The sequence below is a fragment of the Furipterus horrens genome, unplaced genomic scaffold (assembly GCF_987537825.1).
Source record: "Furipterus horrens unplaced genomic scaffold, mFurHor1.1.pri manual_scaffold_11, whole genome shotgun sequence".
Classification (NCBI taxonomy): Eukaryota; Metazoa; Chordata; class Mammalia; order Chiroptera; family Furipteridae; genus Furipterus; species Furipterus horrens.
Window position 1 is genome coordinate 88,481,587 of NW_028327181.1, and position 28,000 is coordinate 88,509,586.

Genomic DNA, 28,000 nt, shown 5'->3' on the forward strand with positions numbered 1-28,000 from the left:
TCTGATAGACACTGTTCCTTTCAGACGTTACTGGAGCTTTCGCCCATGACCTCCCTTTTTGGTTTTACCAGATTTTTCTTTCAAAAGGAGCTACCCTCTCACTAAATAGCTATCTGCAAACCAATCTTATAATCATTTTTAAATGAAATTTTGAAGGTTTTTAAACAGAAATGAGGTATAAACTCTCTCAAAGGCTAGATCACAATTTGTTCCACTAGGGGGCGACGTTTGCTAAAATAAATAAAAGGGAGTCGTGGCCGTGGGGATTAACACTGGACGTTATGAGTAAACTGGATTCCAGGATCTTGGGTGCCCTTAGTCACCTTTGAAAACTGGAAAGCACACAATCTTTGGTCTCCACCCCTGGAGGTTTTGAATCAGTAGTGGAAGAGGGCACAAAAAGGAGTTGGAAATCAGTTTTTTAAAAGCTCTCCAAATTTGGGAACCACTTTCAGAGAGAAGTGAAAATAAGATTTTAACTAAATTTCCCCCACTACTCACCATCCAGCTATGCTCTTTAGGTCTTGCTGATATATATGTTTACATTTTTATTTATTTTTTACCTTGGTGCCAGAAGAGGGTTTATCTTTACACTAAGACCATGACCTTTGCCTTGCTTAGAGCTTGCTATTTAATGCAACTTCCAGAAAGTTCTTTTTTATGGGCAGGCCTACTCCAAAAGCACCCTGGAGAATATTTTCATTTCTGACTGTATTTATCAGTAATACCAGTTTTTACTTTATCATAAGCAAAAATCTGTCTAAGCAATGCCTGGCTGTGGAGCATGATTATGGACAAAGCTGCCATAAATAAAACCAAAGTTTATAGTAGGAGTTGCCAGTCTAGTGAACTGCATAAAACATGTCAACTGATTAAATGTTAGAACAACTTAACTGATGCATAAGAAATTCTGAGCACACACAACAGAGCAGGTAAGGTCTGGGGTTTGGTCTGGCTGAGTACAAGATAAATAAATCTACCTGACCCAGGCTCCTTGGAATGAATTTTTCTTTATTGGATCTTTAAAACTGATTTATGAGTCAGATCGAGGTAAGCATTCCCTTTTGTGTTTCATCTGCTGGTGCTTACAAGGTCACAGTGACATTTTGCATTGTCAAAGGGCTGCCACGGTTTCAGCACAGTAAGTTCCTCTCCCAGGCTTACTCTGTTTGAGAAAATGCTCAAGAGTAGTGATGTGAAAGTGGAGTTTTCCAGTCAAATTTCTCCAACTCTTGTGGTCTTACAGATCCTGTTGTCAGCTTGCAAGCTGGACAGGTAATCATTAAAGGGCTCCTCCCCTGCGCACCTGGCCACACTGCTCAGGAGAGATGCAGCCTCTGTTTTAACCCATCTCTCCGCCAATTCCACACCTCTCTGTTTGCATTCAGACATGCAGATAACACTTCTCAAAATGTGTCTGCCACTTTCACAGTTGCCAAGATTCACACTGCTCTTAAACTGCTTTGTTGGATTCTCTTGGGTTGGTAGGGAGGGATTAGTCAACTTTGTGACCTGCATAGGGGGTTGAGGATGGGGACCTCTGCTTATAGAATTTTGGCTTACTGCAAACACTTTTGTGTTACAGTTGGATAGGATTGATCCACAGTGCACAGAGACCAGATATTGGGTCAGTCCCCCACTACTTCTTTGCTGTTTTTTCCAGCATGGCTTACTCCTTTCCCCAAACCCTGAAAAATCTTGCATTGTATTCTGAGCATGTTGGGAATGATTAGAGAAGTTGCTATTCCCCTTTTTCTTGTTCTCCTAGTGTCAGGGCAGCCTTGCTCTGAGAAATCACCCGGAGACCACTGTGGGATCCGGCAATGAGTTTATTGAGGGAAAAGGGGGGGTGGGGAGAGGCAGCTCCCGGACCAACTGAAGGGCCCGTAGGAGCAAGGGAAATGGGGAATGGGGAATGGGGAATGTAGGGAATGGGGACTCCCAATCCTCCTCGTGGGCCCGTAGGAGTCCTACCCACACTTCTGCAGGCACCTTTTTTATTCTTGTCAAGCACACATTTTGGTGAGGGTCAGTTTGCTTATCAACATATTCAGTAGGTCATTTACATCTCATTGCTTCCCCACCCCCACCCCCAGGTTAGTTAACATATGGGCTAGGTCCAACACTATCCCCCCCCCCCCCCCCCCCCCCCGGGAACTGCTAAGTCCATCAGCATATCCTTTGGGAACGGCTAAGTCCAGGGCCAGGTTGATTAGCATATGCCAAAAGTCCAGGTGTGCATTCTAGCTGCCTGCATGTTCTGACACCTAGGATCCATTAGTATTATGCTCTGAATCTTAGTTTACTCTTTACAAACAGTGTGTCCTCTGTCCTCTCTTCCATCTAGGTGGAGGCCAGCATGGGACCCAGTGACCAAACAGCTGCTGGGCTCTTTAATTCAGGTTAATAGCCCATAACCCTCAGACAGACCTTGTTTGAGACCTCAGCCCACCCACTCCCTCCAGTGAGTTGTGACACATGGCATCCCAAACTTCAGGAGGTCACATATACAAATGCCACATAAAAACCATGACACTAGCAGCCGAAATGGTTTTCTTTTGTGTTTATAATTTTTTGACAAATGATTTGGTCGTCGTTTATTCCAAAAGGAACTGACGGCTGTTGCAATGCTTCGAGGGGAATTCCTGAGGGCAAAAAAAAACCGAAAAAAAAACCACAAAAAACTTAGAAAGGGGCCTTCGGACTAGCTGATTCGCAGCTGGAAGACCCCAAGGGCTGTGGACTATGCGACTGCTGGGCGCAGGGCAGAAGCGATGTTTGTTGAAGTCCTCTGTCAGCTGCTGTCCCTCGCTCCGGAGGTCGCCGATGATTTCACCACGGCGGAAAGACGAAGCGGGGTCTTTGCGCAGCCGACATCGCCAGTCTCCTGGCCTTTCCCTTGACCAAATCTGACGCAGTGGGTCCCTCGGAGGGATTTAGTGGGACTTCCTGGGGGACGCGGTGCGCCCGCGTGGCTGGGCTGCCGGCCTGCCGCGCGCTCGTATAACCTCCTAGACTTGATCGCCCGGCGGCCCTGGACGCTGGACGTCTAGGCCTGGTCCTGTCCAGCAGGGGCGGCCTCCAGACCAAGGCCAGCCAGAGCCCGGCCCCGCCCATAGTTCCGCCCTCCCAGCGATAGCCCCGCCCCCTCCCAGTCTCGGGCCCACCCCAAGGCCGGCCCCGCCCCGGCCGGAAGAAGCGCCCGCACTCGGCGCTTAAAGGGTCGGGAATGGGGGTGTTGCCACCGCCTAGTCCGCTCTACGTTGGCTGAAGCCTAGTCACCGCCGCACTGTCGTCGCGCCCCCGTCCCGTCCTCTGCCCGCCCGCACCGTCCCCCAGAGCCGGCTGGCCGGGCCGGGAGCCGGGCCAGAGTTCTAGCCATGCCGGCCCGGCTGCTGTTACTGCTGCTGACGCTTCTGCTACCCGGCCCCAGGGTGAGTGACCGGGAATCATGCGGTGGAGGGACATCTCCGGGCCCCTCCGGGCTCCAGCCGGGAGAGCAGCGGCGGAGTCTTGAGGCCCCGTGCGACCCTGCTGAGGCTCCTGTCGGGCGTAGGAGGAGGCACCCGGTGGGGAGCGAACACCTCCTGGCCGGCTGGAGTGACGGCCGCGGCCGGCCCCGCCGAGGCGCATGCCACCCGAAGGGCCTCGCCGGCCAGCGCGGCTGTCACGGGTGGCGCCTCTCCGGGCTGGCCTTGTGCGCAACTTTGTGTCGCGCCGGCTGCGCCTCGGGGTCTCCAGAAGGCAACCTGCCGGTCCCTCCCCGTAGGTGGGGGCGGGCTCTGCCTGGCTGTGGCCGCGGAGGAAGGACTGGAAGGGCCCTGTTATCGAAGGCGTAGGGAATGTCTTGCATTTACAGTCCTGGCTGGAACTTTTAGTTTGAGAGAACTTTGGGGAACGAATGCAATCAGGAGAGGGTAAGCGTTTTTACCCAAGAGCTTGATCCTGCTTACCTGTCTCGCAAGTGTTTTGGTTTTGTGTGCACTAGGACTTCGTTAAGCAAGTTCGGCTGTGGAAATTGGACTGGTCTAAGACTCCATATGGGACAGCGGTGAAGCCGCTTCAGAACTTGAAAGACTGCCTCCTGTGTGAGGACACCGTGGGGCTATCCGAAACGTCTTCTCTCTGTCTCTCTCTCTCTCTTTTTTTTTTTTTTTTTTTTTTTAAGAGAAGCTCCTGGTTTACATTTACTTAACTATTTAAGACCTTTCACTCTGGCTGTGGATTTGGGCATCATGGCTGGGAGGACATTTTGTGGACAGACAATTTTTTTTTCTCTTCTGGTTGGAAGAACCTAAACTAGAGAGTGGTTTCTTTTTTTTTTTTTTAAGTATTGTTCAGGATGTGGGTACGGTACATTGGTGCAGGTACTGTTTAATGACCTCCACTGTGTACTCTTTAATATGGATATCATGTACCAGGTATCCTGGTGGAAAATTGACATATGTGTACCTGAGTGTCACAGCATGAACTTGTTGGAGATTAGGCATTTTAGGTAAATAATACTCCATGCTCTTGGAGTAACAAGGATTTGGATACAACTGGAATATATAAGGTTACTCTTTTCACGTTTTCAGGGTTTTTTTTTTTTTAAAGGAAAATTTGGGCACACTTCAAATAGAACTTGTGTAAGTTAAATTTTTCTTCTTATTTAGAAAAAATCCACTTTCACAACTAGGGTCAGGTTTTGGACTTGAATGCTACATCTTGGATTGGTTAACTGCTGCCTGGCATCTGATCACAAATAAGAGTATAAACAGAAGGACCTTCTGTATGGCATGCGAATTGATTGTTTTGAATGATGAGGGCCAAGGTATATATGGTTTTCTTTGCCACATATTTCCATGCTGTTCTTTCAGTGGATTCTAGTGTTTTAGTTATTGAATAACTTAAGCTTAAACAGCCAGAAATAACTATTTAGCTTTAGTTGGTAGTATAGCTACAGTTCATGTAAATATTTGCAAATTGTATTTAGAAATCCAAACTTCTCAGAGTTCATGGTAACATATTCCAGACCCTTATCAAAACGTTATGTTTTGGTGTAACTACTTTTTTAGATTAAAGGGCAGAATTTCACTTCCAGTAAAAGTTTTGATCCCCAAACACAGTGAGAATTCTTACGTGAAAACTCTAAATGGAACCTGTTGCCAAGTGTGCAGTTAATACTAGGCAGCAGTGATGTTGTGCAGAATGCACTGGCTATAAAAGTAGACAAACCTGAGTTCTGACTGATCACTTGCTAGCTGTGCCCTCGGGCAAGTTATTTTACTTCTTAGTGACTCTGTTTGCTGATAGATGCAATGGGGACAGCTAACTCACTAACACATCCGAAGGCACCTTGCACATCATCGGTGATATTGTAAATATACTCTCCTTACCCTCCCCCACTACACAGGTGCTGTTTACTCTGTCATTTTTTAAATAACTGTGTGTCTGCAAGGAACATTTTTTTGATGCTGTTTCTTTTTGATTGATGAAATAGCTACAGCATTGGAGGCAATCCTCTGATTTTCTTTCAGTGTGTGTGTGCCTGAGCCAGCCGTTGACTCATCATGGGCTGCAACTTGAGGCTACCAGATCAAAAATGTAATAACTTCAGTGTTATTAAGGATTTGAGGCTGTCAGTCCAGAATGTGCTTATTTAGTCAGGGAGTTTTCCCCTCCTTCCCAGACCCGGATCTCATACCTGATATTGGTTTGTGTGGCATTGTCGCGTTCACGTAGTCCTCGTTTTACCGTGTTGAGGTGCCCCATCTCTCAAGTACCAGAGTTCTGTAGCGCGTGCGGCAAAATACTTTCTTCAGTTATAATATATATAGTTAGTTTATTCAGCCAGTGTTCTGACTTTTTAAAATTTTTTTCTTAATAAAAATGTTTTTAAAATTACAGTTGACATACAATATTGTATCAGTTTCGGGTGTACAACATAGTGATTAGAACCAGTGTTTTGGTTGTAGAGCAGAATAAAAAACATCACTGATAACTGAGGGCCATGTGTGTATAGAAACACACAGAGAATGTCATCTGAGACATGGGCCTTAACTCAACATGTCCTCTCTCATCATGTATTCTGATAGTTATCACCTGCATGGACTATCCTACTAGGCGACAGCAAGTTTTTATACTGAGGCCACAAGGAGACTGTTTTGTTAAGCTTCTGTTATCAGGGCTGCTAATCACACAATGAGGCTAGTTGTGCACATGTTTGTGTGTTATTTCGTTACCTTGCCTGCCCACTCGGCTTTCCACGGTAGCATAGCTTCTCAGAGCACGGGAGAGAATGTATAGGAGAGGGCCTCTGAGAGAGTTCAACAGTGGGCCATATTCCAGAATATAGCCACGTAAAGGTTTCTTTATGTCTGGGCAGAATAGCACCACCTGCGTGGGCCTGGGGGATCGAGTTTTTTTGTCTGTCTCAGATTCTGACTCCATGGCTCCATTTTTCTGGTTGAAGAATCACTGAAAACCTCTTTGGTTTGGGAATCCAAAGTAATCTTTTGGTTCAATAACATGTATGTTTTATAATGATCAAATGTTCTTCCTAAAGAGAAGATAGAAGGGAGAAAAGCCTAATATATCATGTTAATGGATTCCATTTTTGTTATGCTCAAATAACTCGGGGCCTGTAACCTAGCAATATGATTAGAATGTGATGCTGGCTTAAGCAACAGGGACAGTGAATCACAGTCCATGAATAAGAAACATGCTGGTTGAATATATTTTCCAGGGACTGGCGATTTTTTTTCTCTATCTTTGTCTTTACCTTATATCCCATGTTTGGTGGCCTGGTGCAAAGCAACACATTCTCAGAGGTATTTAAATGAGACTAAGTACAGATTGGGAAAAGTAGAACTTAAAAAGGTGATCATAAACTGCTTGTATACCTTTTTAAAAAAAATTCAGTTATGTTTAGACAGTCTGTATCACTTCTGATTATCTTAAGATCTTTGTTCATGTGCAAACACACAGCAAATTCGATAGTGTAAAAATGTGTTTATATTTCTGTTCAGTTTTTTTTCACAGAATGTTTACCATAACATGTTAGAAAATGTTCTGAGTACACCCTAGCATTTGTCAGTTTTAGTGACACTTTAGTAAACTGTCATCCATTCCCAAAGCATGTGAGCCTCCTATGTCCAGTCCTGGCTTGGGGACTGGCATCGCCACTGACCAGGGTTGACATGGTAGTACACCTTGCTTTGCCTAGTGAGCACCCTGCTGAGGTCATATGGATTGTTGGCAGTTTTTCCATTACAAGGAAAAGTGTGTGACCTTTTTTCAAATCTTTTATGTGTTTAGTGCTTTCTGATTGATAACATGGGGAAAAGTTTTGTATGGTAGCGTGGGAAGATTATTTTAATCCCTGAAAATAATCATAGTGGTAGAACAGTTAGAAAGCATAGATAAGTCTAAATTAAAACAAAACGTCCTATAATCCTACTACCCAAACATTACTTCTATGAACATTTTTTAAAACTGATTTTTAGAGAGAGAGAAACATCGACTTGTTGCTCCACTTATTTATGCATCCATTTGTTGATTCTTGTATGTGCCCTGACCAGGGATAGAACCCGCAACCTTGGCGTATTGGGTTGATGCCCTAACCAGATGAGTTACCTGGCCAGGGCACTATTAACATTTTAACAGCTTTATTGAGATATAATTCACATATCATATAATTTCCCCATTTAAAGTACACAGTTCAATGGTGTGCAGTTCACAGAATTGTGCAACCATCACCACAATCAACTTTATCATATTTTCATCCTCCCCAAAGAAGCTTCATACACATTAGCTGTCACTCCTCATTTCTCCCACACCTCCCAGCCCCTGGCAACCACTAATCTACTTCATTAGATTTGCATATTCTGGACATTTCATAAATGGAATCATACTCCATGAGGTCTTTTGAGACTGGCTTCTTTCAGCTGGCACAATGTTTTGAAGGTTCATCCAGGTTGTAATACGTATCAATGCTTCGTTTCTTTTTATTGCTGATAATACTCCATTCTTCTTTTTGGCTGTCATGAATCATGTTACTATGAACATTTGTTTACAAATTTTTGTATGGCCATATATTTACACTTTTCTTGGGTGTATACCTAGAACTGGGATTTCTGGGATTTCATATGGTACCTTTATGTGTGACTTTTTGAGGAACTGCCTGACTGTTTTCTACAGTAGCTGCACTATTTTAATTCCCACCTGCAATGCAGGAGGGTTCCAATGTCTCCACATTTTCACCAACACTTGCTATTATCTGTCCTTTTGATTATAGTTATCTCAGTGGATGTGAAGTGGTAACTCATTATGGTTTTGATTTGCATTTCCCTAGTGACTAATTTACTAACAGCTTGGTGTATATCCTTCCAGATGTTTTTTTCTCTTGCATAGATAATATTTTTCTTCCCCAAACTGAAACATATCACAGATCTTTCTTTCTGTGTCAATAAATTTAATTCTGCAGCATTATCCTCACTGGCTGCATAATACTTTTTTGAATGGATATACCATAATTTGTTCAACCAAGTGGATATTGAGGCTGTTTTTAATTTTCATTACTATAAACAATGTGATAAACCTTATTTCTCCGCTCTTGAACACATCTTAAGTGCTTAATTATTGCCTTGGGAAAAATTCCTAGAACTGGAATGTGCTGATCAAACATTGTCTTTTACAGCCCCCTCCCTGAACCCCCAAACAATATTGGATATTTTAAAAAGCACAAAGCTTGCCTTAAACTGGGTTTATAATAGCCGTTTTTAAAGTAAGCTGTTTTCTTTTAGGAGTATGGATTTTAAGTCAAGTGAAAATGAAAGATTTAGATTTTGTTTTGCTTACATTTTGAAGATGTAAATAACCATAGCAGCCTCTTGGTGGCACCTTAAGTACCAAGAGCGATTGAGAAAATGTTTTATTCTGATTTGTTCAGTAACTTGTTTGCAGGGCCCTTGGGTCCCTGAAGCAGTTTCACATCAGCTTGGTAGCAGATGTGGCTCGCATGCGCATCCTCAAATACCTCGGGGTAATTTGCGAGTTTGGTTTTGAGGGTAGCCTGCCTCCCACAAACGACATTCTTTTTATAGTTGGTTGTGGGGCCATTTGCAATTTTGCCTCAAGACTGTTGGTAAACCAAGAGTTGATGCAAGGTTGTGCCTTTTGGAGGCTGCTGTTCTTCAAACACACACCTCGTCCATACAGCTGTTTTTCCCGGGAAGATTAAAGTGCCCCCTGACAATAACATAATGCCTTTGGTGACTTTTGTTTTTCCCGCAAACATGTCTAAACTTATTCATTCAAAGGAATGTTGTCTCTTTCAAAATAATCACTCCTTCAGGGTCAGTGTTCATGTCACACAAGTTAGTCTTTTTCTTTTTTTCATTTTTTTACTTTTCAGCACTTCATTTAAGACTTTAATCAATTTAATAATTCAACTTTAAAACCAAAAAGGAGCCCTAAAAAGCAAAATATGTGCTCTGAAGCCAGTTATCCTTACACAACTTAAAAGATTTCCCAATTCCTTCCGATCTGTGCTTGAATATAACTTTTATGTGCTTCCCACTGAAGTTTTGATGAAAACTATTATTAGCTTGATTGCACAATTTACTGAGGACACTTGGGTATGATTTTTGGTTGTTTTAAAAAACCAACTAAAGACTTTCTACCATGCAGGGGATTCAAAAGTATATTCTTTGAAGGGAATTTACAGAAAATTCCAGAAATATTGTGAGCAACAGGAACACATATGAATAATTGTATAAATGCCCCCCAAGGTAACTAGTGTATTAGACAGCTGGAAGGGGTCTCACTGGTCTAATCCAGTGAGCCTCAGTATTTTCCCTACCCCAGCCCCACATAAGGAACAGGTTCCTCGTCAGCTGGTAATAGTGGGAGCACATTAGAACTTTGAGGGTGGTGTTTGGGGCATACGCCTCCCTCTCTCAGGCATCATCTTCCCTCCCAAACTGACAGATCACTGACCTACTCTGTTCCCCAGAGCAGATGAGGAAGCTGAGGCCAGAGAGGGTCATGCAACTTTGGACCTGTTCAAGGTCTTTTGTCATTGGCAGAACTGAGCCTGGAACCTAATCCTCTCTCTGCTTCTCTTTGAAGGATAGTCCCTGCAGTGCTTATGTTCTGGTGCATTTGTTCAGACAAATCAGTCCAGCTACCCCAGTCACACCCCGAGGAGATGACCCTGTCGTGTTGCAGTGAGAGATGGGATCTAGAGAAGGACTGGAAAGAGAAGAAAGTAGATTTGTAAGCTTCAGGAAAATGCTCAGATAAGCTGTTCCTTCCACAAGAGTTGTAGCCTCTTACTCTTAGTTTCAGTGAGAAAGAAGGAGCTTTGATCCAGAAATGCTGCCTTCACCCAAGACTCTCCATCAGCAAGACTGACCGTTCTGAACTCTGGAGCTGAATCCAGCAGTGGCCACAGAGTGGAGAGTAAGGGATCTTTAAACCTGATTCACAGTTAAACCTCATTTTTTTTTCTTGCAGTCTAATAATATCTAAGCAGGTGCCTGTTGATCAGTAAGATCTCACCCAGAAATGTTTCTGAAATAGCAAAACTGAAAGTTCATGTCTTAGAAATCTTTAACCAAAGTTACTCTTCCATAGTGAAGTCAAGGCATCCTGAACAGACAGAACCCTCTAATCATCAGGCTGGGGCCTGGGTGTTTGCCTTGGCAGAGGCTCCCGCCTCCCGAGTAATTCTGGCCCAGCCAGTATAGGGTCTGTGGTGACAGCAGAGAGAGTGACACAGCGGACCTGGGAGCACCTCGGAGGAGCTCAGGTTCACTTGGGTGGGTCTCAAGAGCGAGTCATGAGGGAGAGAGGAGGGGGCCAGGAAGGTGTCCCGGGGCTGGGGGTGTCACACTTCTCTTGCTAGTTTGTCCTAGAAGGCAGGACCCCTGTCTTGCTTGTCTTCGCATCCTCTGGCGTTTGGCATGGTGAGTTGGCCATGTTCACTGTAGTGGGCACTCAGCAAATGTTGGTGGAATTTTTTGTCTTGTTAAGACCAGTAAAACAAGGAGCTGTTTTATCAGGCAAGTGCAATGTGGATTGGGGGGCAGGGCATGGGGGAGATGTTGCTATAGCTATAATCTATATTCTTTAATGGGATCTCATCAGTACTATTTATTTTCTTTAAAAATTTTTTACTTATTGATTTTTAGAGAGAGAGAGGAAGGGAGAGAGAGAAAGAGAAACATCCATTTGTTGTTCCCCCCATTTATCCATTCACTGGTTGCTTCTCATATGTGCCCTGACTGGGGATCAAACTCACAACTTTGGTGTATCAGGATGACATGCCGACCAAGAGAGCCACCCAGCCAGGACAGTAGTGTTTCTTTCCACAGAAAGAGGGGCTTCCAGAATATCTGGGTGGACATGACCCACAGTGTGTGGCGCCCTCTCAATGGGCTCCTCTTAATCAGCAATGAGATTAATTTTAACATCATGAGGCCCCAGGAGATAAATGTTTGTGATTATTCCAAGTCACTTTCATTTTTCACTCAGCATGATGTTTCACTGTTAAAAAATGAACCCTGAGCCAGGGTTATCTTCTTATGTACTAAACATGGTTTCCATAGTTAGTAGACTAATTTATAATTATAATTCAAAACCACCTCTTTCTCTGGTGTCTTATTTACCCCCTCTATTTCCGATGAGGGAATAATTGTGTGTCTAGGCTGCAGGAGTTTTTGTCATGGAAACTGAGTTTTTTTCATACACTTTTCCGAGTAAACAGCGCCCTCAGATCCCCAGAACCTGGTGTGCCCTTGATCTCCAACTGGGTCAGAGGAGTTCGTTGCCCAAACTAAATCAGATCTCTTTTCTCTGCCTGTGACCCCTGGGGCTGAGAGACACCTGCCCAGAGGGCCACAGCTGCAGCTCGGAATGTGTGACTTGGGGCAGTGTGTCTCAGCCCTGGCAGAATCAGTCACCTAGAGTCACCTGGGAACTTCTTAAAAACCCAGTGCCGAGGCCCCATCCCAGTGAATGAAATCAGAATCTTTAGGAATGGCGGCTGGCATCTTTTCTTTTAAAAAAAAAAAAAAAGTTTCTTTTAAACCCCAGGTGACTAATGTGCAGCCAGATTGGGGTCATTAAGTAACTCCTGTACCTTAATCCTGGAAAGAGCAAATGTGTCTGCCTGTGCCCTGTGATATCACAGAGCCCTGGACTAGACCGGAGACAGCTTTGGGCTCATTTTATAGAGAATTGGGATTGCTACATTCCGCTGGCTAGTAGCAGAACTAGAAATAGAGAGCCTAGGATTATATATTTTCTAATATGCTGTATTATCCAACTCTTAAAGAGCAAGTAATTCCAGACTGATGGATGTTTTTTCTTTGAGTACTATTCCAATTACTTTTTTAAAAAAAATCTGCTTTAACTAATAACTGGCCTTACATTCAAATACACTTAGTTACTGAATTACACGGTTTAGGGTTATTTAAAGTGACACTTATTGTTGCCTTCTCCATATATTAAGGGGACTAAGGAATCAAAACTGTGTTGCTTTCCAGGTTCCTTTACGGCACCCTCGTGGGTGCAATTAACCTCTGAATTTTAAGAGAGCCTTCTTTCTGTAGCCAGAGTGAAGTAGCCAGGGGTTTGGATATGGAAGAAATTTGTGGAAGGAGTAACTTCCATAGTTAAGATACAAGAACGAAGCCTATAAACAGAAAGGCACGTTCTTATCAGGGCGAGAATGTGTGTGTTGGAAGCCGACTGTAGGAGGGGACCATGTGTGAGGCTCGCCTTCCCCTTTTCTGCGGAAAGTAGACATCTGCGTGTCCGTGAGCGTGCAGCCTGAAGGGTCTTCAGGCAAGTGCCCGGTTGAAAGGCCTGAGGGTACAATGCAGTGCAGGACAGGGCCAGTCAGTGCCGTCGGGGACCGGGCTCCCCTCAGTTGTTACTCAGAGAATCCTGCCAGCTGGTTTAGAAACAAGAGGAAACCCTTCTGAGTGTCGCAGTGACTGGGCTGGGCCCAGTCTAAAGCTCTGCTGGAACCGTGTTGAGAAACGTCAGTAGAATTGGAAGGTCACTGTTTGAAACTGGCATCTGACCTAGCAGAGCTGGGTAAACTGGGGCACCCGGGCTGCTTCCCCTCTGAACTTGATGCTGAATGGAAACCCCAAGTGGCAGACCCAGTAGACAGTCAGAATATTTGCTATTTTAGCTATTTTGAAGTGTATCTTATAGGCACGGTCTTTTGTTTCCATATGTGTTTTGACCCATGCCATAAAAATGTCGTGGTGGGGAGGTTCAATACTAGCTAGCTGGGAAACTTTGGGCAGATGAGTTATTTCTTCTGTTTCCTCATTGGTAAAACAAGGTCACACAACTAGGGAATCTCTTACGTGGATCTATTTAAGTGTCTTCCCAAATCGGACCGCCATTTAGGTTAGGGGACTCGTCCCCCCGCTGCACAGCTTCGTCTTCACCGGGAGGCCGAAGACGGGAGGGCTGCTTTGCTTTGAGCCTCCCAGCTTGCTTGCTTCTGAATGCCGTGCTCCCTGTGACCATCCATCCATTCACTCACCAGTTTCGTTGAATGCATGTTACATGCCAAGCCCTGTGTGAGGCGCCTAGGACACATCAATGAACAAAACAGACCACTGCCCTCATGGAACTTACAGCTGCTTGGTGGAGGCAGACCAGGTAGTATGATAAATATGTATAGAATGTGAAAGTGATAAGATTCTGTGGGAAGAAAGTAAATAGGGCCTGTAGGGCCCAGCCAAAGCTGGGGTCTCCCCTGACCACTGTGCTCTTTTTAGACGAGAGCCCTTCCCGCCCTCCGAGTGGCGTCACGTGACAGCTCTGTGTGTTTGAAAATCCTGAGCAAATATGAGCTATGAAGTGTGACTGTTGTCAATTTTTAATGACCATATAAAAAGAGAAAATTTTAAATTGTGTCAAACCTCAGAAGCCCTAAGGAATCGGGACAGAGCCAGCAATTCCTTGATTTTTGTGATGGCTCTGTTCCCAAATATGTATGTGGTATATACAGTGAGTCTTCACTTAACATTGTCACTAGGTTCTGTGACATTAAGTGACACTATATATAACAAAACCAAGTTTACCATAGGCAACAGACATAAACAAGAGTCAGGTTCCTATGGCATCTCATCAGTGTTACCACAGAGCAATATTATTCGAGGACCTGTGTGTCTGTGTGTATATGTGTGTGTAAATATATATGTATATATATTTTAAAAAATTAAATTATTTCTTCCACTGTAGAAGTATTTATAAGGTCTTCAAATACTGCCTGAAAGATGTCAAGCCAGTTTCAGGGAATCTCTGACCTCTGAACAATCGTGGCCTTATCCTGTAGTTCTGGTAGGGTTAGTTTCCCACTTGCTGTGGTCTGGTTTTGCAAAGAAGAAAACGGTTTCCTTTACACACAGAGATTAAGAACAAGTTTATCTGTAGTTTTGATATTGAACTAACTGGGAACCAAACCACGATTGCTTCTAAGACCAACTCTAAGTCATCTTGATCTGATGGTTCAGTACTTGGAAATCGCTGGGGCTTTCGGTGCTTGGGTAAAGTTCAGTCACTTATCTGACTTGTGGTTTGGAGAAGAACAGACAACTCCCTTTCAGGTTAGGAGATGGTTGGGTTTAGAACCTATAGGCTGTGCCCTTGGGAGTCACTTACCTCCTCCCACGTAACATCGGTTGATTTCTATGGTATTATTTTTCCCCACCCTGAACCGTAAAGTGAATCAGATTATTACCAATTGCAAATGTTGCAATAATTTGTGACAGAGACACTGAGGTAGGTGTTGGAAGACCAGGATTGGGGATGACTGTGTTCAAAGGCATCAGGACTCCTAAACTCTCTCATATTCTCAGGTGGGTTTGGCCTGTTTTGATTGGTTAGGGCGAGGAGACTCTACAGCAAAGTCCGAGGAGAGATTAGGGCCTGGTAAATCATGGATCATCATACTCCTGAGCTGAAAGGCATATCCAACTTCACAGAATCAGCTACTGACTCCAGGAGAAAGTTAATGGCTTGCCCAGAGCCTGAGCCAGAACACGTATTCCTGTGCCCGGTCTCATCTTCTTTCAGCTTCCTTCACCCTAGACACGTCTGTCGAGCATGTGCCAGGCTTGTGGGGATGGAACTTTGGGTTTTAGGCCAAGGAGTGATAAGCGGGCCTGAGCACGGAGTTGTGGACTCAGAATTGTAGGGAATTGCTCTGGGCAGGGCCTGGGCGGGCACACTGCCAGGTCAGCCTTCAGGAGCCACGGTCCTAGAACCTGCCATCTGTCCCCTGGTGTCCCTGTTTCTCTGCTTGATGGTAAACTCCATGAAGGCAGGAGTGCTATAGGCCCTGGGGCTCCAGTAGCCTCATACATGCGTAATAGGACCCTCCTTTCTATGCATCTGTAGGTTAAGAGTCCAGCCCTGGGGGAGGGGTTGCAGTAAGTGAACTAGTAAGTAAGTGGGACATGGAGGAGTCAGCCAACAGGAAGAGGTGTGAAGCGGGGAGTGCCTGGAAGAGATTGCTAGAAACTTCCTGTCCTCCTCAGCCTGCTTGAGTAATGTGAGACTGTGATCCAGCGACTTACCCAGTTCAGTATGGTTAGAATCCCTGCGATTTCTGCCTTCTGTAGCAAAAACAGCCTGGGACTGACTGCAGGTACCGGTGAGGAAGAAGACGGGACCGGGCATGTTCCACTCCTTGGGCCTCCAGAGGGAGCTTTCTGATCCCTGCGCCATGGGATCCCTGCGCGGTGGCTGATCAGAGAAGCCCCTTGGGAGGAGGGGGTCTCAAAGCAAGAGACCTTGCGTTGTTTTGTAGGCTGCGCTTCATCACAGCAGTGCTGTTATTAAACTTTCCTGTGGAGGTTAGGTGTTCTGCAGACTCAGCTGAAAACCAGCTAAGCCGCATCAGTCTAACGTTGTCATGACATGAAACACCAGAGAAGCTCACCTAGGGTGTGAACACTGATTGTCTTCTGTGCATGCAACTCCACCTTAGGGGAGCATTTGCTTCCTCCAGATCTGCTGTGCACCCGCATGGACAGCAGGACTCCTCCTCTTTCTGTAAGCTGCCTAGGTAACAAACAAGGCAAGTAAGAAGTCTCCGGTTTTTGTGGCCCGCTGGGGATGAGCACACACTTGGCTTCTGCCTGCTGCCCCAGCCTCACCTTGTCCTGTTGCCCTCTCTGCTTTGTCTCCCCAGGAGCACTGGCCCACTAGGTCCTCAAACACAGTAAATTTTCTTCCGTTTCAGGGCCTTTGCCCAGACTGTCCCCTCTGCCCAGGAAACTCTTCCCTTCCTTCCCCCCTTCCTATAGGTCTCAACTCAAATGTCAGTCCTTCAGGAAAACTTTGACTCTGTGATCGTATGTCCCCCAACATAAGACCAGGCCAACCTCTCCTGTTTTGCTCTCATGGTACCCTGTATGTCTCTTTCATGGCATTTACTGCAACTTGTCATTCTCTTTGTCAGATTATTTGACTCCTGTGGTCCCTTATTACACTATAAGCTCCAGGAAGGCTGGACTCAGATCTCTGTTGTGATTAGACCCTAGTATCTTACACAGTTGATGAATCATCATAACTGACACATATGACACTCACTGTGTATTAGGCAGTGTTCTAAGAGCTTTACGTATATTAATTCATTTAAATCTCCCAACAACCCTTTGAAGTAAGTATTATTATTATCCTGGTTTTATGGGTGAGAAAACCAAGGTGAAGACGAGGGTGGTCTGGCTCCAGTGTCTGCCCTTCTAACGACCACATTGCATTGCCCAGACACTCCACTGGAACCTGATAAACACGTGTTAATTGTTCAGCACCAGAAAACGAGGGATGCCACGTAAGTGCGTTTTCAGATAATCACATACAACCCCAGAATGTAAAATGTAATAAGTACCATTTGGTAAAAAAATCTTTTCAGCAGTTATATTCGTCTTCCTTCTTCTTTTTTAAAATTCTTCTTCTTAAACACCACAAACCAAGCATAATTGAACTTTTTCTTAATTGTTCCAGCAAGTCAGCACCAGATGTTCTGTCATCGTGGTCCGCCATGGGGGGTTGGGGGACAGATGAGGAGCCGTTAGGTTTTGAGTCAGAGGGACAGTCAGGTTTTTGAGTGTGTTTCCTCTCCGGTGCTATCTTTGGCTCCCATCGATTTCTTCAAGAAAATGATCTTCCCTGATACTTACATAATTCTTCTCTTTGGAAATCTCCATATTTATGTCGCTTTCTTAGCAGTTAAAGAGATGTCGCTGTTTTCAAAAGAAAAAACAGTTTGGGAACTTAGCCACCTTGCCCCACAATTCAGATGCGCCTGTGAGCCGCCTTTCTGACTTGGAGAAATTGGCAGTCAGATTGGGTTACCTCCAACCCAGATGTGAGCCCTACCAGGATGGTGACATTGGGGGGCGTGACCTCTGGGAAATGGAGCCTGGTGGCCGCAGAGTGTGTGTCCTCTAAAAGCACCCCCCAACCCCCTCCCTGGACAGCCCTTTCTCAGGAGGGAGCTCCCTTCTCTGGGGTGTCTGGAAGGGCTTCTTCCTCGAATCCCAAGGCTTGCTATCTCCTTGTGGGGCAGTCCTTCCTGCTTCTGTCTCCTGCCTCCCCGCGATAAGCCGCAGGAAGCCGTGGGGCTCAGCCGCTCTCGCCCTCAGCCACAGTTGGCCACACTCTAGGTTTGGTCGTGCCAGCACCATCATCCCAGCAGTTCCTTATGCTTTCCTACCTCTGCCCGAATGCGCGACAACTGCACGGAGATGTTTACCTTGGCGTCTCAGGGGAGCCGAGAAAAGGAAACCTATGCCGAGATTATGGCAGGCTGGGGGCATATGGTTCTTTTTCCACTTGAAAAAGTCAATATTCAGATCCGCGTTTCCTTCCTTTCTTGTGAGCATCTATCCTGCTAAGTGAAGCAGTCATGACGTAATATATGAGGCTCATCCACGTATGTTTGGTCATTAAAATGGCCCTTGCTGTTCAAAGGAGTTGTCCTGTGCTAATCAGTAATGTGTGTTTCCTTGGCATCGGCATTGAAAGAATGCCTTTCTTCATCAAAGAATTTGGCGGAGGCTACTACATCATCACCATTATCAAAGAGCATTTTTTAAAACCATTAGAACTGGGCTGAATAAATGTGTATTGCAGGAATTTTTTTTTTTTTTTTTTTATGGTGGTTGAGGCTGGGACCTTTGACATTTCTGTGCTCTTATTCCCACCCACTTAGATCTACAGTGGGACCTCAGTAATTTTTACCCAGAATATATTTTTTAAAGACTCCACCCTGTATAATTTGCAGTGCCTTTTGGTATATTGGTGGGGGGGGGTGTCTATATAGAATTGACAGTTTACATTTTGGCCTCATCCAAAAGATTCCCCCCACCCCACTGTCTCATTCTCCATTCGCACCAGCAGGATTCAGAGGGGAAGCTCCAGGCCTGAAGTAATTTAAGCTTATGGTTCTCAGAGAACCATGATTTAAAGTATTGAAATTACAGTGTGGTGTGGTGGGCAAAGGACCAGACAGGCGGAAACCTTGGTCCCAGTCCTGTTTCTGCAGTTAACCATCTGTGGTGCCTTGGGCGAGTCACTTCACCTCTCTGGGCCTTGACTTCTGTGAAATGAGGGGGTTGGGTAAGGTGATTTCTTCAGCCCTTTTCATCTCTAAAATTACATAACCCAAAAGTTGTTAACAGCCCTGCTGTTTGATCTGTGTTCTATGGAACCATATGGACTTAATGACTCTCCAGCTAATTGGCAACAGGAAGGCAGTATGGTGGACTGGGCTAGTGGGGAAGTAGATAATCCTCAAATGGACTTCAAACAATGGGGATTCTAGCTAGGGGAAGTCCGTTTGGCCAGGTATCTCAACTAAATGTGTATTGCATAAATTCACCTTCTCTTATAAAGCTTGGCAACATCTGGCAAGTGTAGATGGCAATTATGTCATAAATACAGTTGTTTGTAGATAGTTTCTATTTAACTAGAATATTTATCCACTTTTTACTTGACCTCTTTTATTCCTCTCCCCCCACAAAAGAAATCCCTAACTGAGGGTAAAGAACAAAATCGACAGTTTCTGATTAGTTGCTATTATCAGGACTGAAAAATTTTGTATCTTTTTGTATCTGATTGAGTCTTTTTTTTCCTTGGGGTTTTCATATGAAGACTTCCTAATAGTGGGTTTAACTGTAGATGAATATACATACTTGAACGGATCAAATCTGGATTCTTGTAAGATTGGTAGAATTTTTGGTCTAAGTCAGACCTTTATGAATTTAGGTTGTTGATGCTGCTGCTCTTCCATTAAGGTAAGTGAGCCTAATAGGTTGCCCAGTTTTTACAAGATCTGAATTGCTGCTGTTCCCTTTTAGTGAAGACAGCATAATAGTGGCGATACTCACATTCTAAATCTTAACCACCTAGTGATTGTGAAAGCTTGAGTTTTCGTTTTCACACCTATAAAATGCTTAGAGATTGGATCCCACCGTAAGCACGGAGCTTGTTTCCTTGACCCCGGAACACCTTTCCTGCCCACATGTGTTTCCTCCTCCCATGGTGTCAGTGTAAGTTGATGGCAGAGGGACCATGAAGACAAACAGAACAGCTGGCTGCTTGGACTTAGACACAGCCTGGGGCCCCCAAACCAGTGGGGGAAGTGTTTTCACCTGTTGTGAAAGTAGCATACCTTTGCCCTCAGGAATAAAGTGGACTTTTGAGGAACTTTTTATCAGACCCGTTAGAGTAGCCTGAACCGAAGAATTGTAACTGTCTTAGGTGGTGGTTAATTACACCACATACAAGAATTGCCACAAATACTAGTTTAACTCTCTCAGTTGCTTAGTTTGGAAACCACACAGTGCTGTTCGGTTAGGCCTTGCCCTTTAACTGCATCCCAGCCAGACACTTGAGTCCCATCCAAAGCAAATGTCATGGTTACCTTTATTATCTTAATGTCCGGGGAACATAACAGCTGATAGGCTGGTTAGCAGGAACTAGTATTTGGTTGATGGATTATTGCTGACTTACACTCAAGTAAATGAAGTATAACAGAATTTGGAATAGTTCTGTAGTGGACTGAAATATTTAAAACAGGCACAATTAAACAAAAGTCTCTTAGTATCACTGATGTTTGAATTCTGTTCTTTTTTTTTTTTTTTGTCTATTTCCTTTTACTAGGCTTTTAAATTATTTTTACTTCTTAAAGTATTTAAAAAATTGATTTGCGAGATAGAGGAACATTGACTTTTGTTGTTCTACCTATCCGTGCATCCATTGGTCAACTCTTGCATGTGCCAGACTGAGGGTCGAACCCGCAACCCTGGCATATTGGGGCTATGCTCCAACCAACTGAGCCACCCATTCAGGGCAGCCTTATAATTTTTCTAATCATTTTAATTTCTCAATTACAGTTGCCATACAATATTATATTAGTTTCAGGTGTGCACCCCAGTTATTAGACTTTGTATAACTTACTAAGTGATCATCCTGATAAATCTTGTACCATCAACACCATACATAGTTATTAGAATATTGTTGACTTTATTCCCTATTCTGTACTTTATTTCCCCATGATTATCCTCTAACAACCAACTTGTACTTCTTAATCCCTTCACCTTTTTCACCCAGCCCTCATTTCCCGCACCCCGGCCCACCTGGCAGCCATCAAAATGTTCTCTGTATCTGTGAGTCTGTTTCTGTACTGCTTGTTTGTTTCTTCTGTTTTTTTTTTTAGATTCAATTGTTTATGGGTATGTATTTATTGCCATTTTATTCATACTTTTTATCTTCTTAAAGAAGACCCTTTAAAATTTCATGCAGTACTGGTTTGGTGGTGGTGAACTCCTTTAGCTTCTTCTTGTCTGGGAATCTCTTGGCATGTCCTTTAATCTTTACCCCAGTTCTGTAGGCAGGAGACCAGACAGAATAAGTTTTCTGGGTCACTGTGCACATACAGATGGTTATATAGACATCTCCATAACTGGAAGAGATTACTTTACTGTTGGATCAGGTGTGTCAGTGAGTTCGAGGTTGGAGAGCAGGGTTTGGTTAGAATAAAACTCTTTTTTTGTATCTGTCTAATCAGGCCTTTACATAAGAAACCATCCAAAGTAGGCCTTTGGGAGCTATTTGTTTAGTCCACTCTTCTGATTAGTATGAGGTTTATACTCACGTGGGCTCTATTTTTCAACAAGATTCTTTATGTAATGGGTGTGTGCTGGCATTTACTGGGCACTGATTTTAGTCTTAGCTGCTTTGGTGACTTCTAGATGGCTTTTGGGTCATCACTGGGCACAGTCTTCTACCATATGATCAAATGGCATTAGAATGACAGTACTCTGCTGGATACTTTTGTAAAGCAGCCAGATTTGCAAATTGCCAGGCTTTGTTGGAGTTTATAATCTGAAGTAGATACTATTACTGTAAATAGAATTGTAGACACATATGTCCTTTTATTGAATATCATTTAGTGCCTGCCAAGGACTATATTGCAGAATATTATTTTGAGATACTGCCTGCTGAATTGACATATTACTGCACAAGGTGATTTGATTTTGTGTGTGCGTGCACCCAGTATCCCATTATTATACACCAGAAAGTGTTTTACTTATATCTCTTAAAATCAGCTCATCCATCCTGCGGCTTTCACTAATTGAAGCCAGCAGAACAATGCAATGCCCTTCTCACTCCTGAGCGTTATTGCTAAGTTACTAATTATAAGCTCTGATTCCTTGGCACATTCTAATCCATTTGATATCTATTATTACACATTCGGTGACATGCAGCTTTAATTCTTCTCAAGATTTCTTGTGTTCCAAGCAGTAAATCAAAACTTCTTAGAAATCTTTCTTATGTAATCCTCCTCTCACTTGCATACCTGTTTTAGGTCTCACCGATAACACCATAATGCGTAGTATTTATTAACCGAAATGAATGGGAAGCCACTTGAACTTCGCTTTTACAAAACTCCGTGGCCGGCTGTCCGGTGGCTGTGAGCCCTGGCAAGGAGCCCCTGGCCTTCAGAAGGGAGGCAGGGTGTGGACGGCAGGTTGCAGGTTCCAGGAATTTAGGTGCACACTACGTTGTGCAAGGACAGATATTCTACGGAAACATGCCAATATCCTTGATAGAGTTCTAGTTTAGTTTGGAGGAATGTTTTCTTAACCTTAAATAAATAAAACTAAAGTTAGGATTATGCAATATAACAATAATCCAACAAGCATAGAGGAAAAATTATTTTAAAACAAACAAAAAGACAGTCCCTGAACATATCCTGAAAATCTGTGCAGTGCTTCTAAAATGAGAAAAACAAAACAACCCCCCCCCCAAAAAAAAAAACATTTTATCAGCCAGACTATTGTATTCTAATGTCATTATAGGAACTGTGGTCTGCTGGAGTGGAGGTAGGAAGAGGGAGAAGATTCACAGAGAAGATTTTTATTTTAACAGTTTTTACTGTTTTTACTCATTCTACTAAACCAGCAAGCACTGCAGTGTTGTCATATAAATTTAACTTTTGGGTTCGGCTTGATTGATCTGTATGCCACCTCAGAAGTAATATGGCTGTCCCATTCCCAGTGGTCGACCGGGAACACTGCATGTGTGTGTACGCCTTTTTGTGGGGTAGGATGCACCAGCTTTGTAAGTAGAGCCAATACTACAATACTCATCAGGTATAGATCCCTCTGGAAAGCTGGGTATGAGACATGTTGTGTGCATGGCACCACTTCTTCCCATTGACTTTGACATGAAAGTTCTGTGCCTTTTTTATTTCCTTCCTCACATGAGGATATTTTTCTATTGCTTTTAGAGAGAGGGGAAGGGAAAGAGGAAGAGAGAGAGAGAGAAACATCAGTGCAAGAGAAAAGCATCGATTGGTTGCCTCCCTTACATGCCTGGACCAGGGATCGAACCTGCAACCTAGGCACGTGCCCTGACTGGGAATTGAACCCACAACCTTTCAGTTACAGGATGACGCTCCAACCTACTGAGCCGCACCGACCAGGGCTGTGCTATTTTTATTAACCCTATTTCTGACCTTTGTTATTAGGCAGTCAGTTAGCCTGTGAACTGTTTCTTGAAATGTGGGTCTGAAAATGAAGACTTGCATTTCTTTGGAAAGTGCAGCATTTCTGAGAACGCTGATGAGGAGCACTGGCCTTTCGTGTGTCCTGAATCTTAGAGAGCTGGCAGTGTGCCTCCCCACTGTTCTTCTTCGAGGGGCAGAGGACAAGTGGAAATGAGCCATCCCTTCAGTGACACGTGGCAGCGAAGCCAAGCCCTGGGGCTTTGCCGGTGGTGTCCTCCTGCCACTGGAGAGCCGCCTCCTGGCCTGACCAGCCCCAAGTCCTCGTTAGAAATGGGTGGGTTTTTGTTAGAGGTTGTTTCATTCATTTTTGTGCTACTGAAACACACCCTTGTCCCTTGTGTCCGTAATCCTCTTTACTGAAGACTTTCTATACCAAGTTATTGCAGAACTCCTTTTAGAAAAGACTTTTTTTCTTACCCGAAATATAAATTGAGTTAATTAATGGAAGAGCAACTAATAATTAGCGGAGGTGAGGATTTTAGAGAATGAAACTGTCGGTAACCCACCTTTTAATCATCTGTGCGACAGCTGGCCGTTGTTGCCAGGTCTTTGCAGTGAGGGCAAAGCGAGAGGTGTGTTTTCTGCACTGGGGTGGTTGCTGGACCTTGTGAAACGCTGCTTTATAGTCAGAACATGGAGCAGGAGGAGGCAGCGCTGGAGTGGCGTTCGTGTTCACGGGAGGGAGGCGCTTGCTGGAGTCCTGGCTGAGGCGGCCTGCAGTGAGGACTGCTTGACCACTCAGCCAGCCCAAGGGAAGTAAGCTGGTTTCTCCAGCAGCCACCTCCCGGACGGCATCATCTGCCCTGAATCGCCAGCTTCATGGTCCTCGGGTTGGGCGTTCCCAGAATTATCTCTGGGTCACTTCGTGTGAGGTGACATATGTCAGACTTTCACGAGGATCAGTTAGCTAATGGATGTCTAGTTTCAAGCTCGACTAGATTACCTGCCACTGCCATTCTTACCCTCTACAGTGTTACTGTGACTGCTTCTTAGAAGTCACCATCGAAGCAAGGAATACGCATCCCACTAGTTGGAAAAATGAGTCAGATTCCAGGTAATCAACTTGAAGTACATGTGCAGAACCAGCATTTTCTTTCCATTTTCAGGCTCTCTGGAAACTAGTGTGTGTAACTGTAGGGCCTATTGCCATGTCATCCGTCTTAGAGAAGAGGGAGCACTGAGGACTGAAATGGCTGAGTGAAGGGAACACGCAAGTTCATTACCAAGAAGTGTGTTCTTAGACGTTCAGGTGCACGTAGCTCTCAGCTGTGCCCGGTATTGCAAAAGGCATATAGAAGCTTAATTTGTGTTAATTTCAGCAGCTATTTGGAGGCAGATGTTTGCATGCTTTAAAAAATGCCAGTGGTGAATATTTAATTTGCCTTTTGAGGGAATAATCCTGTTCACAGTGGCTCCCTGGCCATTCTAATTTAAAATAGCCAAAAATCTTCAAAGAAGAGAAATATCTGTCGGTTGTGGTAGGATTTGTGGCATCATTGTGGATGTGATTAACTGTCAAGCACTCTTTGCTGCTAAATTCAGCATCTAGCCCAGCGTGGTATCTTTGAGGTATTTAAAAACCTGTGTTAGGTGAGTAGTGTTCTATTTCAGATCACCGACCAACCATAGACAATTGTTCTTCCTGTGGTTTCCATGCTGCTCAGACAGGCAGGGGCTTTTGTTTCCACACTAGTAGTGAAGCAACACTGATATATCTCATTAACTATTAGCCCTTTTTAATATTAATACTGTAATACGATGTGCTTGGAATTTAGTTCATTATCATTGTACTGTGGGTTTTAATAACAATCACAAAACCCTTCTATTCTGGGAAACACTGTCTTACCAGGAGACCTCTGTGTTTCTAAACTTTGGTTCCTTGTTTGGTGGGTATTAATGATCCAAGGTGGTCAAGTGGCCTAATATCCTAAGATGGAAAGTTCTTCACCTGGGACTTAAGAGCTTGTTGAAGCTCCTTTAAATTCCAGCTTCTCTCCCACCTGCTAACTTGTCCATCTCTTTTCTATCTTATGAAAAACTTGCAGATTACATGATTCTATCATAGAAAATTTAGAAAATAGAGGAGGAAAGGCTATTGCTATAGTTTTACAATAGTTTTCATCTTCCATATGTATACATTTACATTTGCTGTGTGTGTGTGGTGTGTGTTAGGACTGTACAGGTTGTGAGTGACAGAAACCTAGTTCCCACAAGCTTGCACGAAGAGGGGACTGTATTGGAAGGACTGGGTGTCTCTGAGCCCAAGGACAGGACCTTGGCAGGGCATGAGGGTTGGTGGAGCCAGGCCACAGTCTCCCGGTCTTTCAGCTGCATTTCTTCTCGGGCGTCTTTCTCTGTCTCTGCCTTTGCTCTCTCTCTCCCAGTTGTTTGCCACACGGAGGGAAACATAGTCACAGAAATCTCCCATGGGTAATTTCTTACCACGTCATCCATCCCCAGAGTTGAACCCAATTCTTGTGTGATCCCAACACCTATTTGTTGTACAAAACCGTGGTTGCTGGAGGAACTATTTGGCAGGTGGACGGGGGCTTAGCAGGGATTTCCATCTCTAGGCCCCCAGGTATGCGTGCGTCTTCCCTTTTCATTCATCCCATCCCCAAACTGCCCCTGCTAACATAATCCCGCCACCCCACATCAAGCTGCAAACTCATCACCTTCTCAAGGAGACACAGGCCTGAGTCTGGGTCAGCTGCAGCCTCAGTGGTCTTGTTGGAGGGCCACCGTTTTCCAGGCCAGATGCTCTGGGCCACGTGCACGCTGGTTCAGGTGTGAGCAGGTCCAGGCGAGACTTGTCATCATCTATGCCCTGTGGCCTAAAATAGCTTTGACTCCCCCCAGAACACTAGGTATGCATAATCTCTGAATTCCCGGGTAGGGCAGGCACCACCCCCTAGGCTTCTGTTTTCCCAGCCTGTGTAACTAAAACTGATTTCCTAGGTCCAAAGGTGGAATTAAAAGCAGATTCTTCCTCCTCAGGTTCAAGACTTTACCCAGAGCATAGACTCCGCAGGCAGCGATAAAACTCGCTGTTATTCCTCCTGTTGCAGGTGAGTGGGCCCTGGCTCTGGGCAAAGTGAAGGGAGGATCTTCTCCCCCTGCAGGCCAGGCCCACAAGGAGGTGGGATGAGCCAGGTGCTGGCAGCTGCGTCGCCCCCTCTGCCAGCTGGTCTCCACTGTGGAAAAGGAATGCAAGGACTGGAGTGTTTGTCCTGCCACCTCAGACTGTCCTGGACAGAGCCACTGGGCTTTCCCATTTAAGGGATTAACTGGGCATCATCCTGGCTATCACCAAGAATGACCAGATGTTTTGGAGTAGACTCCCACGCACAAATAACCCCCGAGTCTTTTAGATTTAGCCCTAAAAGCCAGCCATGTTTTTACAACAGCATTTGTGCCGGAATTCAAACTCTCAGTATAAGGAAGTTAGCCAGTTTTTAATTCAACACCTATAGGAACCAGTTAATTTGCAGGATGGTATAGTGACAAGGGAAGAGACAATCTCATTACAAGGTGGCGTTGCTGAACAGCGCATATCTCAAAAGCATGTTCCTAGGAAACCTTACCAGCTACACCTGCACACGTGTGCAGTGCACATGCGCACACTTGCCCTGATGCACGCGCACACATGGCTGCTCCCATGGAATCTGTGTAGGTGAGGGTACAATTAATTCCTGGTAAAGCTAGAGAACAGGCAGACAGCCCCCCAAAAAAGAATTTGTACAGTATGTTATAACCAGTGTACATTAAATTTTGGACTCTATATTTTTAATGTGATAATGTATGTAATCATTTTTCTAGTTAATTTTTCCACATGCTGTTTTAATGGTCACATAATGGCTCATTGAGTGTATATGTCATCATTTATTTCAGCCATTAGATATTATTAGAAATTTGGATCTTTCTAGGTTGTTAATTTTTTAAATTTGTAAATGGGATGTAATGAGTATCATTGTACACAGAACTTTTTCCATATCTGGAATTATTTCTTTAGGATATAGAAGTGGAATTATAGGACCAAAAATATATGAGCACTTTTATGCTTTCCAGAAGGGCTGTGCTAACTTAACAATTTTCATTGCTACCAGCAATGGATGAGAAAGTGAATTTCACTACCTTTGGCTATATTCTTTAAAAATTTTAAAAACTCATTGAACATAAAAAATACATTTTGGTTTAAACTGTATTTTGAGTGTAAGTGAGGAATAATTTGGATTGTTATTTATACATTTTCTTTTATAACATGCCTCTTTTGAAATCTTGGTGTTTTATTAATGCATAAACTCCTATTTTGCTTTAAACGTTTTCCTCCAATTCTTTGCCCTTTAAAATTTCGTAAGTGTGTGTGGGTGGGTGTGGGTGTGTTGGCATTCTTCTTTATTGTGGCTTCTTGCAAGACGGACCGGTTTTAAAAAGTGAAACGTAACTAAGAGAAGGCCGCCAGAGGGCTGAGCGTCATCTCTACCTCTGTTTCAGTGGGTTATTTCCAAATCCCTGTCTCTGTCTTGTTGGGTCATAAGCCTCTTTGTCTGCAGGAAGGACTGCCACTTAGAATAAGGCGACCTGGGTTCTAGTCTGACTCAGTTGTTGTTTAGACAGGTGCCCTGGATGGGAACTTCAGCTCACCAACCTCAGTTTCTTCATCTCTAAGTTGGCGGATTTTAGAAACTTAAGGGAGGAAGGGGGCAGGTCGCAGTAGTACGTGCCCAAAGTGAAGAATCGTATTGATCATGAAGATTCTTCCCCATCTCATTGCAGAGTTTTGGAAGTCCCAGCACGGTGACGCTTCCTGAAACCTTGTTATTTGTGTCAACCCTGGATGGAAGTTTGCATGCTGTCAGCAAGAGGACAGGTTCGATCAAATGGACTTTAAAAGAAGGTAAT

The 28,000-nt window shown here is 44.2% G+C and overlaps 1 protein-coding gene across 1 annotated transcript in view; it reads left to right on the forward strand.

Annotated features, from left to right (window-relative positions):
• Positions 1–3,220: 3,220 nt before the first annotated feature.
• ERN1 (endoplasmic reticulum to nucleus signaling 1) overlaps positions 3,221–28,000 on the forward strand; it is a 71,016-nt gene continuing 46,236 nt past the window's right edge. The window contains exons 1-2 of the mRNA XM_090291921.1: positions 3,221–3,434; positions 27,875–27,995. Of these exons, the coding sequence (XP_090148047.1) occupies positions 3,381–3,434; positions 27,875–27,995 (175 nt within the window). The 5' untranslated portion in view covers positions 3,221–3,380. The remainder of the gene's footprint in view (positions 3,435–27,874; positions 27,996–28,000) is intronic.